The following is a 16,475-nucleotide window of genomic DNA, read 5'->3' as shown; positions in this document are numbered from 1 at the left end:
GTTACTCTTAATTTTTAATGTCTTTGGGCCACACCCTTATTGCTTGTAGAAGGTGTGCAAATTTTCAGCTTTCTGTACTCTTCTCTTCAATAGCCCTTGGACTGAAACATTTTCATCCCTACACATTGCTCCTCTCATCCTCTCTCTGGGTAATTTTTGCCTCCTTATTTTTTTAATGAAGAATAAATGTGTCTCCCACTGGTGTCTGGAAAAGCACCAGAGCTCTGTTATCTCCTTGCACCTCTCCAGAGCAGTGACGTGAAGGGATGAGGTTCCCTCTGCTGGGTTTTCTCTCAGAAATGAAGTACAGAAAATTTTCTGTGACGGTCTGCATGTGTGTGTGAGAGAGCACAGTTGGTGTCCACAGCTGCACCTAAAGCTGCTGGCTGGGCTCTGCTAGAAACAGGACGCTGCTGTGGCAGGGTTGTACCTCCACGAGTGCCTCTACCCATCTGACAGGAAAGACAAGAGGAGAGTTTTGGAGAAGTTAAGAGAAAAAATGTCCAGCAGGGTTCAGTGCAGTTACAGCTGTGGTAAATGTCATGCTGCTGAGCCATTCAGGGCAGGGCAGCTCTGCATCACAGAGCTCCAGTGGGACTCGGAGCTCCATCCTGGAAACACAGAGCAGTTACTCCCAGGCCATTACTGCTGCCCATCAGCTGCAGAAGGGACTGCACTGAAACTCTTAAAAGCCAAGAGAGCCCCTTTTTGTAGAAAACCACCTCCATCAGGCTTTCCCATATGGCAGCAAAAGCAGAGTGTGCTGAGGAGAACAGCATTTTGGTCCTTCAGGCCACAGACTTCTTTACCAGTGCTTTACCACGGTGAGTGCTGCTGTGCAAAACCCACAGAGCAGGAGGAGACATCGCTGGTGTGGGAGTATGGCTGGTCTCCCTAGATGTTGGGAGAAATGAATTTTCAGATTCAGAAGGAAACTCAGAGGGAAATGGAAGAAAAAGGGGGGTTGCCCCTCTTTACCCACTGTGTCCTTGCACAGCACATCCTTTACTCTTGATTTCTTCCTCTAAAACCACCATGTGCCTCGCAGTTGGGAAGGTAGCATACTCTACTTAGCCATTCCTAGGAAAAGTCTCTCTGGTTATAAGGGTTGAAATGTCTTTTCCGTTTTAACTTGGAGAAACAAAAGATGCATTTCTCCATCATATGTGGACCAGAATGAAAGTATTTTCAGCAGTTTGCTCAGACTTTTTTATTCTCAAGCTGTGAGGATGAACAGAGGGTGAAGGTGGAGAGCAGAAAAATTTGTTGATATGGCACTGTCTTTCAGGTGGTGTTGATTTCAGACCTGTCTGTATGCACACTATGAAAATGAGCAGCCCTCTTATCTAGGGTTATCACTTACAACAGAAAGCCTTTTCTGCCTCCCAGGAGGACCTGCTGAGGATGTCTGTGAGTCACCCTGACTTGGTTTATTTATAACTGAAATCCTCTAGATAAAGGCTGTTTGGGTATTCCTTTCAGCAAACCTCATTTCTTCTTGAGGGCAACAGCCTGCTCTGTGTTCAATTCCACTTAAATTCTGGGCAGCGCAGGAGGGAAGGGGTTGATGACTGCCTTCAGTGAAACCTGTTGTTAGGAGGTTCTTTCTGTCTGGAGACAAGCAATGGCTGTGGACAACCTCTCCTGCTGTTACATGTGGGAAGTCTTGACCCTTATTCACAAGGTTTTTGCCTTCAAAGAGCAACACCAGAGGTACTGCGCTGAGTATTAGTGACTCAGGAGCAGATGCCCATGAGGATGATGGTGGCTCTGTCTGTCTGGATTCTGGCAACCCACATTTTACAGGTGAGCCAAGCAAAGCACCTTGGCATGTGCAGGTCCCCAGTGGGGAAGCTCCTGATGGACTATCCATACATTTTTTGTAGGGCTGAGGGAGGTGGGGGGTTGGGGGAGACATAGCCCTTCATCATCTCCATGAGGACATGGGAGACAGTTTTAGATTTTGGTGTCCTCTAAACCACAGCACATCTTCTTCAGGGCCCCCAGTGCTGCAATGATCATATCAGACTATCACTGGTGTTGGGGAAGCCTTTGTTTATCTTTCTGAATCTTACGGTTCTCACAAAATGAGAACATTTCCTTAGTACCATCTGCCAGCAATTATCTTTCTGAAAGTTAAAAGTTCATAATTCTGGCAGCTATAGGTTCTACTTGCAGTGTGTGGGGAGAAACCAACAATTAGCCTTTTGATGTTGTTCTGAAAACAGTGCAGAGTTCTTTACATCTATTTTTAAAGAATGGGTAGGATGGGGCTGCTGGCACTTGTCAGAGAAAAAGGTGAGTTTTGCAAATCTGCAGCTCTGGCCCTTTAAAATTTTCAGCTATCCAGGAATCAGTTCGCTGATTATTTCCATGGGTGCTTGTCCCGGCCCACCTGGCTGACATCACTTGCATAATTTGACTGATGTTGTAGGCTCACAATTTGACCATTGCAATGTAACCTTTGCAAGATAAAGCATAACACAATGAAAAACTCCATGTAATTGGCTGAAATACCAGAATTATACAAAAATATTTGCCTGATAACTTGCTACACTAATCAACGAGCAACAGGTCAGACAACCTGGAAGATGTTTGCCACCCCAAAAATCCTAACCAGCTCAGCCTGCCTGAAGGCAGCATAACTCTGCCTTTAGGGAGAAGGCTTTTTAACCTCCCTTGACATCTGAGGTAGGGGCAGTAACTGGGGGTGTTTCCAGGACCGTATTCCAGTGTGCTGGAGGACTTTCGTATTGGTACAGCCCCCAGCCAGACACAGTGTCTTTGTTTCTCGTAACACATCCCAGTGCACACCCTGCTGCCTGGTTTTACCCCAGATAAACAGCTTTTTGTGCCCCAGTGGTGCCTGGCAATGTGCTACACAGCATCCCAGTTGTGGTTTACTCAGTGCAACCCTGAGCATGATGCTCAGGAAGGCTCCTTAATTACTGACTATCCCAGTGCTTTAGATCCTCAGACTCTGCTGGTTCTGGGCTGCAGAGAAAGGTTATGCTTAAAATCTGGTTTATGGGTAAACAAGAGGCACAATATATGTATAGGTAAAGCCAGGAATTTTTTGTTACTTTAATGGCAATCTCAAGGCTCCAATTGTTACCAGTTTAAACCTGCTGGTTGTAGAAAAACAAGAACACTCTCATAGTTTAAACCTTTTTGCTCACACATAGCTTCTATCTATTTTCCCTTCCCCTGCTTCTTTGGGTCCTAAGGCCAGTGGTTTCATCCAGGTGGTTGTGGTGGAGTGGGGTATTAGAGTGAGCTGTCAGCATCTCCAGTCCTTCCCTGGGATGAATGCAATGTTCCTCCTGATTTTTCTTCTGCTTCTTTCTAGATCTGGCCTGGATAATTTTTATATGATTCCTAACATGCTTCTATACCTTTTGCTGTCTTCACTGGTCTATATACAACATACAATATGTGGTGCCCCTTATGTACATTAGATACTATTTTTGGTTTGCCTGTTACCAATAAACCCGGTTTTGCCCGCTCCAGGTCTGCATTTTTTAACTGACTATCAGTGAGTTGTCTATAGCTGTGGAGCTCCCCCGTGCCAGCCCATGCCCCATTTTTACCGTCCCATACCTGCACTCCTCTGTGCTGCTTCCTGCATCCCCACTGCTCAAGCCCCAGCTTTTGAACCAGACTTGTATTTCTATACACTATTCAATTGTGTCTGAGTCAAAACCATCTCATTCTGCACAGAACAGCAGGAACCAAGGGGGTGACAATCTTTGACACACTGAGTATGAAGCACCTCGGGCATTTCTGCCTTCTGTGCAAGTCCTGTCCTCTGTAAGGACTTCTGTCCCTCCGAGTGACAACATTATGCTTCGCAATGTCACAGGGAGCCAGCAGGACCCGAGCAGAGCACATTAATACTTTCTCAGCTCAGCCCCAAAGCACAGCCCAGGAAGCTGCCCTGCCAAAGTTCACGTTTCATAGGGTAGGCATGAACACTAGAGAAGGGGAAATACACATTTAAAGCCAAACAGCTTAGCTGAAGGAAACATTGATTTTCAATGCAGCTATGAATTAAGGTAAGAGACAATTATGTTTTACCTATAACTTGACAAAGTGGGATGAGATGAAATGATGTCTTGTGAACTTAAGGCAACTCTTCACTGCTTAGTGCTTGGAATCTAAATGATATTTAACTTGGGTAAAGATGATGTCGGTAATGTTTACAAATTGTGAAAGTAGAAAGGGAGAAATGTTTATTAGCCGAAGTGAACCAGGGCAGAGAAATTTTCCTCCATCAGTGATTATTTGTGGCATCTTGTGATAAGAGAAATGTTCATCCTGGACAGAAATCCTCAAGGTTAGCAAAATGCTGGTAGGTGACTAGTGTGCAACATTAGTCCAGAAGGACAGACCAAGACGATACAGCCCTTCTCCTTCATTTGATGCTTTTTGCTAAATATCTGCAGGAATTTCACAACTCACCAGCCATGCTTGCTTTTAGTTTTGGTCAGTGAACCAACATCCCAAATATCACTGAACTGAAAGACAGCCCAGAGCAGAAAATCTGGTAGAGTCAATAGAAAGTGTCTGATGCAGACAGACCAGCACAAAAGCAACAGAAATTCAAAAAATTTAAAAACCCACCTTTCTGAATGACACATTAATTATTTTCTCTGTGACTCAGCTTTCCACAGGAAGGATGTTGCACAAAGATTTCTGCTGGTTTGGGTGACACATTTGGGTAATACAGTGGTGGCAACCTGTTAAGTATTTGTGTGTTACAAACATAGATCCAGAGCAGTGGTTCCCAAAATCTGGTCTGTTGGGGCAAACCCTATGTGGAGGCAGCAGGGCCAGAGGTGGTGAACAGGGTGACAGGATAAAAGACAGCAACTGCAATGAATTACAAAGGACTGGACAGTGCAGAAAAAGTGCAAAAGGGAGAAAAAAAGGCTAAAGTTTGACAAAGGACAATGCATAATAAATTCAGAGTAAATTCTGCAGTAAATATGATCTTCCCAGGGAGGGGCTGGCAGCTCTGGAACTTAAATCTCATACATACACAGTGAAGAAAGGATAATGTGCACTGCTCTCTAAAACAGTGTAGAGGATGGTTTAAGAGAGCTCCCATTTCTAGAGAGCCTTCTCAGATTTCTGAAGGATGCTGAAGCAATGTGAGATTATTAATCACAAAAAGGGGGGAGGAGGGGTGCAGGAAGTAAACAGGCACCACAATAAAAGCAGCAAGAGGATGGAGCAAACGGTAACCAAAACTAAGTACAAACAGTGCTCATAGCTACAAAAAATAATGATTTTTACTGTCCCTTTAACAGAAAATAAAAAAAGAATTTGAATGCTTCTTAAGAAGGAAAGGCCTGGGATAAAGAAATACTGAGGAAGAGGAGGTAAGAGACAGCACTGGCAAAATGCTCAGCTATACATATGAAAAAACGAAACAGGGTGTCATTAACAATTATGCAAGCAGAAAGGGCAATTAGAGGAACTAACACGATAGATGAAGTACCTGTGAAATAAATTTTCCAAGAAAACCCTGATCCTGGCAGTCACTATCCAGTCAGATGACAACCCCAACACCCAGTTCCCCATGGGCAGCTATTGGGAGGGCAGCTGATCCCTCCTCAGCTCTGCCACTGCTACCCCCTCGCTGAGTTAAAGTACTCCCCAGCCTCTTGAAGTACAAAACTAAATAGTGCTTTACAGCAATTCTCACACTATTTACCTAATTTACCATCCCCTGCTTGGTCCCTGGGAACAGTACACTGCCTGGAAGGCTGCAGAGGCTCTGATGAGGACCTTTGGTTCTTCTCATAGGATCAAGACCACAAAATCATGACCCTGAGAGTCGCAGATGAAAATTTCAGAACTATTTCAGTGATTTTTGAGACTCAGTTTTAATTCCCAGGGGAGATGTGGGAGTCTGAATCATACCGTCAGGTCATCCTTCCTAAATGCAAAAGTCATTTCTGAAGCAGGTATTTATGACCCTGACTTCCTTAGGACCAGATTTCTAGAGGTGCTTTGACCACCAGAGGTTCAAGCCAATGCCTTATCAGATTTTTCAGAAGCTCCTTAGTGCTTAGTTTCTATGCAGAACAATTCTTTGAATCAACAATGGCACCCCAAGAAAATATCTTGACATGACTATGTGCAGCTTCACTTGCTCGAGACTTGGTCATGCCCCAAAACTTGAACCTATTCCCTGCTCCATTAAGTGTGCAGGCACCAAGACTCCTACATGTCCACGCTGTCACTCTCAGAGGGACTTTGTTTTCCCCAGAGCCAAGGGAAAGAGCCGAAACCACTGAAAGCTTCAGCTTTTGCTATAAATACACCAGTAATCATGAGCTGCCAGGGGTTGGGCAGGGTTTGCCATGGCCCCACCACTGCTGTGGTGCAGCTGTCCCTCCCAGATGGCTCACAGCAACTCTTTCTGGCAGGGCGATAAAGCCAAGAAGTAGAGGGAGGTTGCTGGGGGCAAGGTGCACCCAGGGCATCTGGGTTCAGTCCCCTGTGCCTGCTTTGCTCTGATGGAAGCACAACCAGCCTGAGTGAGGCCAATGGCCTGGCCAGCTGGACCATGCACTGACAGAGCAAGATCTTGTTCAAAATAGTAGCTCTGTAGTTACTCTGAAAGACAGGTGGTGAAGACCTTGCTGCTGGCAGAGACAGCAGTAAGTCCATGTTTTTATGTTTTCTTTATCAATCAGGAATACAACCAATTTTGATGTGATGGCCTACACTAACATTTGTGCCCTGATTACTTGCTGCCCTGCACTCATCTGCAGGTTAGCACACAGCGTCTTTGACAAAGCGCTTTCCAATGCCATAACACCTTAGGTGAAAGTGAGAGACATCCTAGGGATTTTGGACTCTATGTTATCTCCTTCTGCCTTCCATGATTCAAGTCTGATCTTTTAAAATGTATTTTTTTCACCTAAAACTATTGGTTTACATTTGGAGATGTACATGTTCCTTATCCTCAGCTAATGGTGTCTGCTCCTAATTTAGTTTATGATGTTTATGTAAGAATGGTAGAATTGCTTCAGGTAAGGGTTTTGGGGGTTTTTTTGATCTTTTTGACCTAAATGCCTTTGTAAAGATACCACAAACATTTGCAATATTCAACCTTATGTTTATCTTAATCAGCAGTGGTCTAATCAACTTCCATCTCTGGATCATTTACTTAAGACACCTTAAATACCCTAATTTTTTGAAAGCCTCTGCATCATGTTTTTCCCCTTCAACTTGACCTTGAATTAGAAAATCCAATAACAAAGCAGCCCAGATCATTACTTACTTTCATGTAACTTATCCTTGAAGTCTTAGGTGGACCTTTTATAAATTAAATTACCTAAATCGATGAGCAATTAACTATTAGGTTTGCATAACTCTGACGGGCCACAGATATTGTCCAGCTGATCTGCAAATAAATCACAGAAAAAAAAAGAAACACCAAAGAAAGGAATTTCCTCACCTTAAAACTATCAGGGAAGAACTAGGGAGACAGGGAGCAAGGACATATCTGAGATTACATCACACTCAGAAGTTTTGGAGGAATGATGAAAGAACTGGTTAGAAGGAGGGAAAATGCACAGGATTTAAGACCTACAGTACACAGACTGGACGTTTGATAACAACCAGTTATCCCCAAACTGTGCTGCTTTCTTTCCACAGCTATCATACAGCCTCACTACTAACCTAACCCCAGCAACTGCTCTGTGATCTTCACAGGAGCCCATTTCCTTCCAGAGGATCCCATCCCAGGATTTGGACTAGCTAATGCTGGTGAAGTACCCGGGGAGAAGACAGTTTGGATTTTTCAGTCATTTATTACTAAGAGAGTCACAATTGTTAAGAGAAGCGTGCCCCAATACGGTCTGACTCCCTGCCTATCAGGGGCTGTAAGGCTTCATCCTCCTGCTGAGCTTCTCCCCTATGTCTGGCCTAAATCTGTTTCCCAGACCAGTATCTTCTCTTCACATGGAGATCCTCAAATATACAAAAACATCCGTTTTCTACCTGAAGTATGTTCCAGTCATTAGCCTTTCACTGTTAAAATTGTGCATCTTATTCCTGTCTTGGATGTTTCTGGTTTGAATTTCCACACATCACTTTAAGGTATGGCTAATCCCACTAAAATAATTAACAAGATTATTAACACAAGTAAAAATGAAACCAAGTGTTAACAAATTATGCCTACAGTCCCAGAATCACATTACCCTCTTTTAATCCTTCCCTTTTAGGCGCTCTTTAAACACCTGACAGTTGCATCAGCTTTTTCTGCAGTCAAGTTTCCTTGAGAACTGCCCACACTCTTCAGACATGGCCCAAGTTATTTAACTCCCAGGTGTGTCACTTTGGCTAGATGAGAGCCAATGTGAATCATCTGAGGAACCACAGATTACTCAGATTGCCTGAATCACTGCCCAATTCTCTAATTTTTTTATCATTTCCCCCTGCCAGCTCTGATTCCCAATCTGCTATCAGACCAATGATGAAAACACTGAAGAGTTTTGGGCTTTCAACTTGTTATTTCCACAAACATTTTACAAACAATATTCCTAGTTCAGGGAGGCTTCCCCCACAGATGTCTGTCTTTTGAGATCTGATGGCAAACCAGTCCAAATCCCACTGCAATGCTTTCTTGGACTTATCTTGCTTTGAGCTGGAGACATGTGTCAATCAAATAAGTATGAAGTGCAAGTCAGAGCTCCAACTCTCCCACACAGTCCCCTTTATCAACCTTGCAGTGTCATGAGATATCCAAACTAAAGTTCCTCTTCCGTAATGGCACACTCTTAGCTGCATTCTCCCTCTTAACTGTTTAAATTTCATTTTGCCCACCCAGGTTAAAGGTTAAGTTACATTAGGTGTTTCACCTTGCTTTCTGCTTTTGGAGGTTGGCATTGTGTCAGCTGCTTTCAGCACCTGTAGAGATAGAACAGGGAGAACATCTTCCACTTCAAGACTGAATAAGACTGAAATTTAAGAATTAAATTAACTGTATCTGCTGGGGCGGGTTTGCTTTTGACCATGGCTATCCAACATGATCCCAAGCAATTCCAGAAACCATCCTCTATGAAAGGAGCGACCTTTTTCTGAAAGATAAACTAAGTGAATTACAGGAACTAGCTCAGTGTAGAACTAGAAAGTGGGCCCCATCTCTGATTAATGTATTGTTCATAAGTCTAAGTTTTGGGTTGTGTATCATCTAAACCACAGTTAGAGATGTCTGTGGCAGTTTGGTAATTGTGTGTAGCATCTTGTTGCCAGTCTGAGTTTCACACAGACTGCTATTAAGACTTGCATTTCTTCTGCTAGTTTCCACCCAGTTCAGGGTTATTTCCCCTAATTCTCTTTCTTTTTTGTGTTAGAAGTGCCACCATAGCTACAAGATTTCATTTGGAGGTGCCTGAGGTCATCCATAAGAATCACTAGCTGGCAAGAAGCAGGTGGGTGTAGCTGCAAATGCAAAAAAGCCATGGCATTTATAGTTGTGTAGGGTGATGACAGCTCAGATCTAAGGGTGAGAAAGGGATATGCACCCATAGGTTTTCACAGGGGTTCCCACAAAGCCTGCACCTTCCCAGGGCCAGCTGAATCACCACCCCATTCAGCATGCACTGAAAACATGCTTTGCCTGCATGAGAAAAGCATAGAAGTCAGTCTCACTCAGAAATGCTGACTAAGGTGTGAAAATCTTTCTGAGGTTTAAATACTTTGATTAGCATATTGTGCAAATCTGAAGCGTGACCCTCTGGCTGAGGTCTGGATTTCGTTATTTTTTTAACTTCTCTTAATTCAGTGACAGGAAAGGTACAATAGAGAGGCAAGTGCTTGCAGATCCCATCTTCTTGGCACTTGGCTGAAGTGCCAGGGAGACAACTGGAAAGATCAGATGCATAACCAGGATTTAGTTCTCGTGTCACCCAGCCTGATGCGTGTGTTGTTTAAAGGTTGAAATGCAACTTCTGGTCCTTAGAGGAGTTTTTGGATGTCTCAAAATTTCACTTCCCTATGCATTACATAGTGTACACATGGTCACTGGGAATAGCTGGGTTGAGAAACAGGGGTCTTGGTCTTTGAGATGGCTATAAACGTGATAAAGAGCAGAAGTGTTTGTGGAGAGTAGGGTGTAAAACCACTGGGGAAATCTGGAGAGAGAGCAAAGTGGTTGAGCAGTTCCATGAGAAGCAGAAGTGAATCTACTATTTCCTATACTGAGCAAGGGAGAATGGGTGGTGGGGGAACCTCACAGCCCTGCAGTCCTCCTTCTGTGTCCTCTACACTCTTCAGTTCACTTTTCTCTGAGGTGAACATTTATTGTAAGGATAAGGGAGAAAATTGGCCAGGAGTTCACCCTGCACCTCTGTGTAAATGTTCTCCAGTGAAGAAGATGGCCATTCCCACACCCAGCTTGCTCTCCAGACAATGCCAGTTGGCTCAGCCTGTGCAGAAGTCTGCCAGACCTGAGGGCTAACCCACAGAGCTGCATTTCCTTACATGTGTGAAATCCTCTGTGTCCAATAGAGCACAGAAACTTGTATGGACACATATGGAAACTCTCTATAGCAACAAGCTGCCTTTCTAGTTATGAATTAAGAGAGCAAACACGTAAAACCCAGCACAGCTAGAGGTTCTCAGAGAGGACGGTACACCAATGTGCACTCTCCTCTCTTACAGATCAGGGATTTCACACAGCACAGACAGTCTAGGCAAGCACCACCGAACAGCCCTCCCTGGATACCTGCACAGTTAGCAAAGATGCTAATGGTACAAGCACACCTCAATCAGTGTTTAACTCTGTGCACGATGAGACTTTTGGTTGTCACACTAGGGAAGACAATCCGAAAGAGACGCTTACACAGCAGAGAAGAAGCTGGGAGACTTTGCAGAAACACCAAGATCTCTGTCTGGCTTTGTCATAGAATCACGAGGTTAGGTCAGGACTTCTGTAGGTCTCTCGTCCAAACCCATGCTCAAGGGCAAGCTGAGTTTCAAGTATCTCCAGCGACTGGATCCCACAACCTGCCTGGAGCCCTGTCCTGGTGTTTGATCACCATTATAGCAAAAAACTTTTTCCATACACTGAGTTACAATGTCCCATGGCTATTGCTTCTTATTCCCCTGAGAACATTGTCTGTTTCACCTGCACACCTTCTCGCTAGGTCCCACTTGAGATGTATCTTCTTGAGGCTGACCAAACCCAGTTCTCAGTGTCTTCTCACAGACCAGGTGCTGCAGCCCCAGTTATCTTCATAGCCCTCAGCTACCACATGCCATTGCATTGGTGAGCAACCAGCTGTAGAACATATCAGCTCCCAGAGTAAGGCATAGGCTCTGGTGCTTGTGCAGATGACTGAAAAGGAGCTGGGTGGGCTGACATAGTGACTCATATTCAGCACAAGAGACTTGGTGTACCTTGGCACGTATTTACGTTTTAAGGGCCATGCTGCATACATTTAGTCTCAGAAAAGAAGGAAGGAGTTAGGATGGGAAGACAGAAAATGATGGGTTATTGAGATTATGTATGAAGTCTCCTGCTCATATCTGTATCCATCAACAGGTCAGATAAAGAGATGACAGTGTCTCCGTAGGCAATATAATTAGTTATCTCACCAGTAGAAAATAAGTAACCTGTCTGCAATACCTGTCAGCTCCTAACCCAGCACCTAAACATTTCCTACTTGTATCCCTTTAAGTCTGCTGGAGTCAGAGACCACATCTCCAGAAGCTGGAGAATTGAACTGGGGCTGGATAGACTCAACTTCCAGTTCAAGGGGAAAGATGCTGCAAGAGACACTCATGGGTGTGCCTGCCTGCTGCAAACAGCTTTCCCCATGCTGTGCCCATGCCCCAAAGCTACCAGTGCTGAGACAGCCCTTCTTCTAGCCCACTTTTCCTGTGCAAAAACCACAAAGATTGTTTTTTAGTGACTATGGGCACTTCTCATTTAAATGTTTCGGAGGTGATTAGGTTTTGAACTTTCAGCATAACTAACACAAAAAAACCCTTTTGGAGAGATTACTACAAAATAAGAAGCCAGAACTTCATGCCCAACCCCACAAACAGTGTTCTGGCCATGAGGCATTAGAAGAAGATGTTGATATGGTCACAGTAACCATTGATGGGGAAGTTCATTGGAATTGCCACCATGTCATAGGAAACTTCTTGGGCAGAAGACAGTCTTGCACCTCAGGACATCTTTATTTCATTATTAGTATTGTAAGGCTTATTTTAAGCAGAGGGTATAAAAGCTATTGTTATCAGTGAAACATGGACATGTAGGCTGGGATTCCAACCAGCTCATTCTTAATTAGCTCTAAGTGTCAGGAGTGGGAGTAGTTATATGCCATCAGTGTCTACCACTGAGTAATATGCCCATGCTCTTATGAGAAAAGAACTTTTATAGGTGCAATCAGCAGAGTCTGAAAAGCAGTCTTTCTTGTCTTAAAGCAGATTTGGCCTGACCTGCACTGGATCAGATGCACTGCTCCTTGCTGGCTGTATTGACTACATGTCCCACTAACAGGAGGTGTAAACATCTGTATTGAAGACAGCCCATGGTCACTGAACTGAGTCACTTCTTCACAGTCAGCAGGGTTTCTGTAAGAAGATGGTGACAGTGTAATGAAGGGATAGTTATTAGGTGAAGTTTTGTTGTCACTGACCTTTCCTTTCAGTCTCAGGTTTAATAGACTGGTTTGGTCATGTTGTCATCTCCCTGGGCTCCTGCATGGCCTATCACACCCCTTCATTTCCTTCATTTCCTACAGTGAGAGCAAGTAATGGTACTCACAAGCTCTTTACACCAATGAGGGAGCAGAATGAATACAGCAACATTTGCACCCCTCTAGGAATTTTTGGTTTCCTGCAAACAGAAATCTTTGAGATGACTTGAACACCACATCCCAAGGGACTGCAGAGGAATTGACAAGTGTTCTGAGTTTTTGGATGTGCAGATCAGTGAGCCCAGACGTCACACACCTGCATCCCATACTCTCTTTGGGTTCAGCCAAGCTAACCAGCCCTGGCTCCAGCCTCACAGCCAAACCAGGAACAGTCATGAGATGCTTTGTTGCTTGAGGAAAAGCGTTGATATAGTTTCTCTTCTTTTGATCATAGGTTGGTTTTTAAAAAAGCTTCATCAAAGATCCACTTGCTGCCAAATGATGTCCCAGTGCAGACTTTTCTCCTCCCTCATCAGCAAGCATCAGCTTAGGCCTGGCCAAACTGGGTGTATTATAACACTTACACCCCAGGGTTAACATGTGTGGTGAGCCTGGGCTGTTAGTGGTGTTGACAGGCACTGCACGCTGATCAACAGCTGTTTGGGAGGTACCATTTCCTGCCGAGCACTGCCCAGCAGACTGGAAGAGGGCCTGCACTCCTCACAGTGCTACCATCCCCTCCACAGTAATATCACTAAGCCAAGTAGAGACAAAACCCCAGAGCATGCTTGTTGGTACAGTGTCTCAGTACTTTACCACAGCAGATAGTGGATCACTCCCTCTAATGTTATTTTCTTTACTCTTTCCCTTTTGCCTCTAGCCAGCAGATTCAGCATGACGGAAGCATACGCAGAAACGACAGCGGAATACACTTATGATGAACATGCTTTGTCCTGCAATAAGACTGACATCCAAGAATTTGGGAAAATATTCCTGCCAATATTTTACATTGCGGTGTTTGCTCTTGGCCTCACAGGGAATCTAATGGTGTTTTTTGCTATTGTGAAAGGCAATAAAAAAAGCATAACTGACATCTATCTCCTGAACTTGGCTATCTCAGACCTTCTCTTTGTGATCTCCCTCCCATTCTGGGCTTCCAACACAGTGCATGGATGGACCCTTGGGACTATTCCATGTACAGCTGTTTCCTCTCTGTATTACATTGGTTTCTTTGGGGGCATGTTCTTTATCACTGTTATCAGTGTCGACAGGTACTTGGCCATTGTTCGAGCAACATATTCTCTGAAATCCAGAACAGTGAGACATGGATTTCTTGTAACCTGTGGAGTATGGGCAATAGCAGTTTTAGTGTCAGTGCCACATTTTGTGTTCTCCCAGCTGGTAGAAAGTGACTGCATTGCTGTCTTTCCACAGAAGCTGGAAAACATCTGGCCAGTATTCTGCAATATGGAGCTGAACACCATTGGCTTTTTCATTCCAGTTTGTATCATATTCTATTGCTACTGTGGGATTATCAAAACCCTGATGTCCTGCAAAAATCAGAAAAAAGCACGGGCCATAAAACTGATCTTGGTTGTAGTAGTCGTGTTTTTTTTGTTTTGGTCCCCCTACAATGTACTGATTTTTCTAGAGACTTTAAAGCACTATGACTTATTTACAAGTTGCAATCAAATTAAATCACTGGACTATGCAATGCACCTGACTGAAACCATTGCATTCAGCCACTGTTGTCTTAATCCTCTTATCTATGCCTTTGCTGGAGAAAAATTCAGAAAATACCTTTATCAAGTCTGTATGAAGTACTGTCCATTCCTGTGCTTCTGTGGCCCCTGCAGTCACTACCAGGTCACCCATTCAGCTAGTTATGGAGAAAGTATTGCAATCAGCAACATAACCTTGAACACCAGTGACCAGGATGGCTCTGTCTTTGTCTAAAAGGCTCTGGGGAAGGAGAAGTGTATGTACATGTGTCTTCTGCAGGGCTAGCAAATGCCATTAGCCATATGAAGAGGCTTAGTGTCTGCACTGAATTACTGACATGTCTCTTGTTAAAGGATTAATTATTCTAAACTAGTAGAGATTCTAAAAACAAAAGCAGTACAATATGTCAGTGTTACACATGGAATGGAATCAAGAGAAAGGAAGAAGGAAAGTAGGAAAAAAAGGAGTTCTCTGTGACTAGAAAAGGAGATGGAGAAGAATGTAAGGATAGGGAAGCTTTTGAATGGTTTCATCACTGAAACACATGCATATGTCAGTGTCATTTTTTAGTGAAAGAGATCTCTTTAATGAATGGTAGCTGACTGTTAGGAGAATATTTTTTATAGTAAAGAGATGTATTTTTTTGATGCTATATATCCATAAGGAAGTGATTTTGGGTTTAGTGAATGCAATGTTTTTACCTGTGCTTTTGTACCTAATAAAACCCAACTGTTTAAAAAAAAAAGTTATTTCTTAACACACTTGTGGAGCCAACAGTGCACTTTGTGTTTATAGCATGCAAAAATCAGAGCAAGGACCGTCCTTAAGGATTAGAGATATGCCAGTAGGCATATCTCCTGATTGCCATGGGTTTGGCCTGAGCCAATGCCAGAGCTCAGTGGAGCCCTTCACTTGGCACATCCCCAAGCTCTCTGCTGAGCCAGGGGCTGCCAGCTTGATCAGCACCAGCTGGGACAAGGGAAACTGGAGGTATGGGTTCGGGTGTCACTGTGCTTGGTCCAAATATAGCACGATCAAGCTGAGCACAGTAAGTACATGCTTCACACCCGTGCTCTGCTTGCTCCATGTTGGAACCACCAACTGTGTCTGCACTGTTGTAGACAATGGCTCTTGGAACAGAAGAACCACTAACCCATGCTCCCTACAACAGCCTTCCTCAGCCTTTGGCGCCTCCCCACCACAGCTGATTTCCCCAGGGAAAACTGCAAACGTACCCAGATTTAAAATATCCCAGAGGAAATGCTTCCCTCCACAGCTTCTGACTATCCTTCTGACTCTTGCAATAACAATGCATTGGGGTGGCAAATGTCAAGCAGACAACTGAGAGCCCTTTCCCAGGGCTCTCCCTGGGAAACTCCAGCTATCATCTGCTGCAAGAGCAAAGGAGATTTTTGTTGGCACTGGGGACTAGAGTTAGGTAAATGGAAAAAGGCCTGTTGCAAATAATGAAGTTGAGATCACTTTACAAGACAAAATCAGGGACCAATCTTACAAAAGAAACCCAGGACAGTTTCTATACACTGATGGAACTGGTAATATGCCAAATCTGAAGAAGCACTCTCACTTTTCAACTAACATAAATGAGTTGTGTTAGAGTGGCAGTGCAAGGAGTAGGCCCTTTCTTTGTGGACCTTAGTACCACCTTCTTTCTAAGAAAGCCTGGAGGAGAGTGTCTCCACTGAGCAATTTTCCATACACAATAGTTCCACAAATATTAAATATTCCATTCTTTTGCTACTGATCATTCATCACACTCTGCTGTTAAAAAAACAAAAACAAAATAACCTTTTCATAAAATTCTTTGTGTATGCTTAATTTTCACCTAAAAGTAGACTTCCAGACTCCAGATTTACTGTCTAAGATTAAGTGTAGCATGAGTGTCATTTGAAATTAAATTACTTTCCAGAATTCAGTCTGCCTGATCAAGTTCTATGACACAACTCTGTCTGTCCCTACTACTAAGAGTTATTTTTAAGATATGGTATTTTTACAATGTTTTTTTAAAAGAAATGCTAAGATGTGCAGAAAGAAAGAGGAAGATGCTCTGGGACTAAAAAAAGT

General features: G+C 43.7%; 1 protein-coding gene and 1 long non-coding RNA gene across 3 annotated transcripts in view; one reads left to right on the top strand and one right to left on the bottom strand.

The window, feature by feature from the left end:
- LOC139674713 (uncharacterized) overlaps nt 1-16,475 on the bottom strand; it is a 29,884-nt gene that overhangs the window by 2,188 nt on the left and 11,221 nt on the right. The gene's annotated exons all lie outside the window — the stretch shown is intronic.
- CX3CR1 (C-X3-C motif chemokine receptor 1) lies at nt 3,907-14,822 on the top strand. Of its 2 annotated transcripts, XM_071561323.1 has the most exons (4): nt 3,907-4,055; nt 5,313-5,384; nt 9,375-9,452; nt 13,552-14,822. In XM_071561323.1, exon 4 carries the CDS (start codon nt 13,566-13,568, stop codon nt 14,625-14,627), a length of 1,062 nt encoding a protein of 353 aa, XP_071417424.1. In that variant the 5' UTR covers nt 3,907-4,055; nt 5,313-5,384; nt 9,375-9,452; nt 13,552-13,565; the 3' UTR covers nt 14,628-14,822. The 2 variants fall into 2 exon arrangements, with proteins under 2 accessions (XP_071417424.1, XP_071417423.1); XM_071561322.1 differs by lacking the exon at nt 9,375-9,452.

Source organism: Pithys albifrons, chromosome 7, assembly GCF_047495875.1.
Source record: "Pithys albifrons albifrons isolate INPA30051 chromosome 7, PitAlb_v1, whole genome shotgun sequence".
NCBI classification, from domain to species: domain Eukaryota; kingdom Metazoa; phylum Chordata; class Aves; order Passeriformes; family Thamnophilidae; genus Pithys; species Pithys albifrons.
Note: the sequence above shows the minus strand (reverse complement) of the source record. Positions and strands in the feature narration are given on the sequence as shown.

Bases quoted from the DNA above. Each gene is read 5' to 3' on its own strand.
- CX3CR1 (XM_071561322.1), top strand. From the start codon at position 13,566: ATGACGGAAGCATACGCAGAAACGACAGCGGAATACACTTATGATGAA.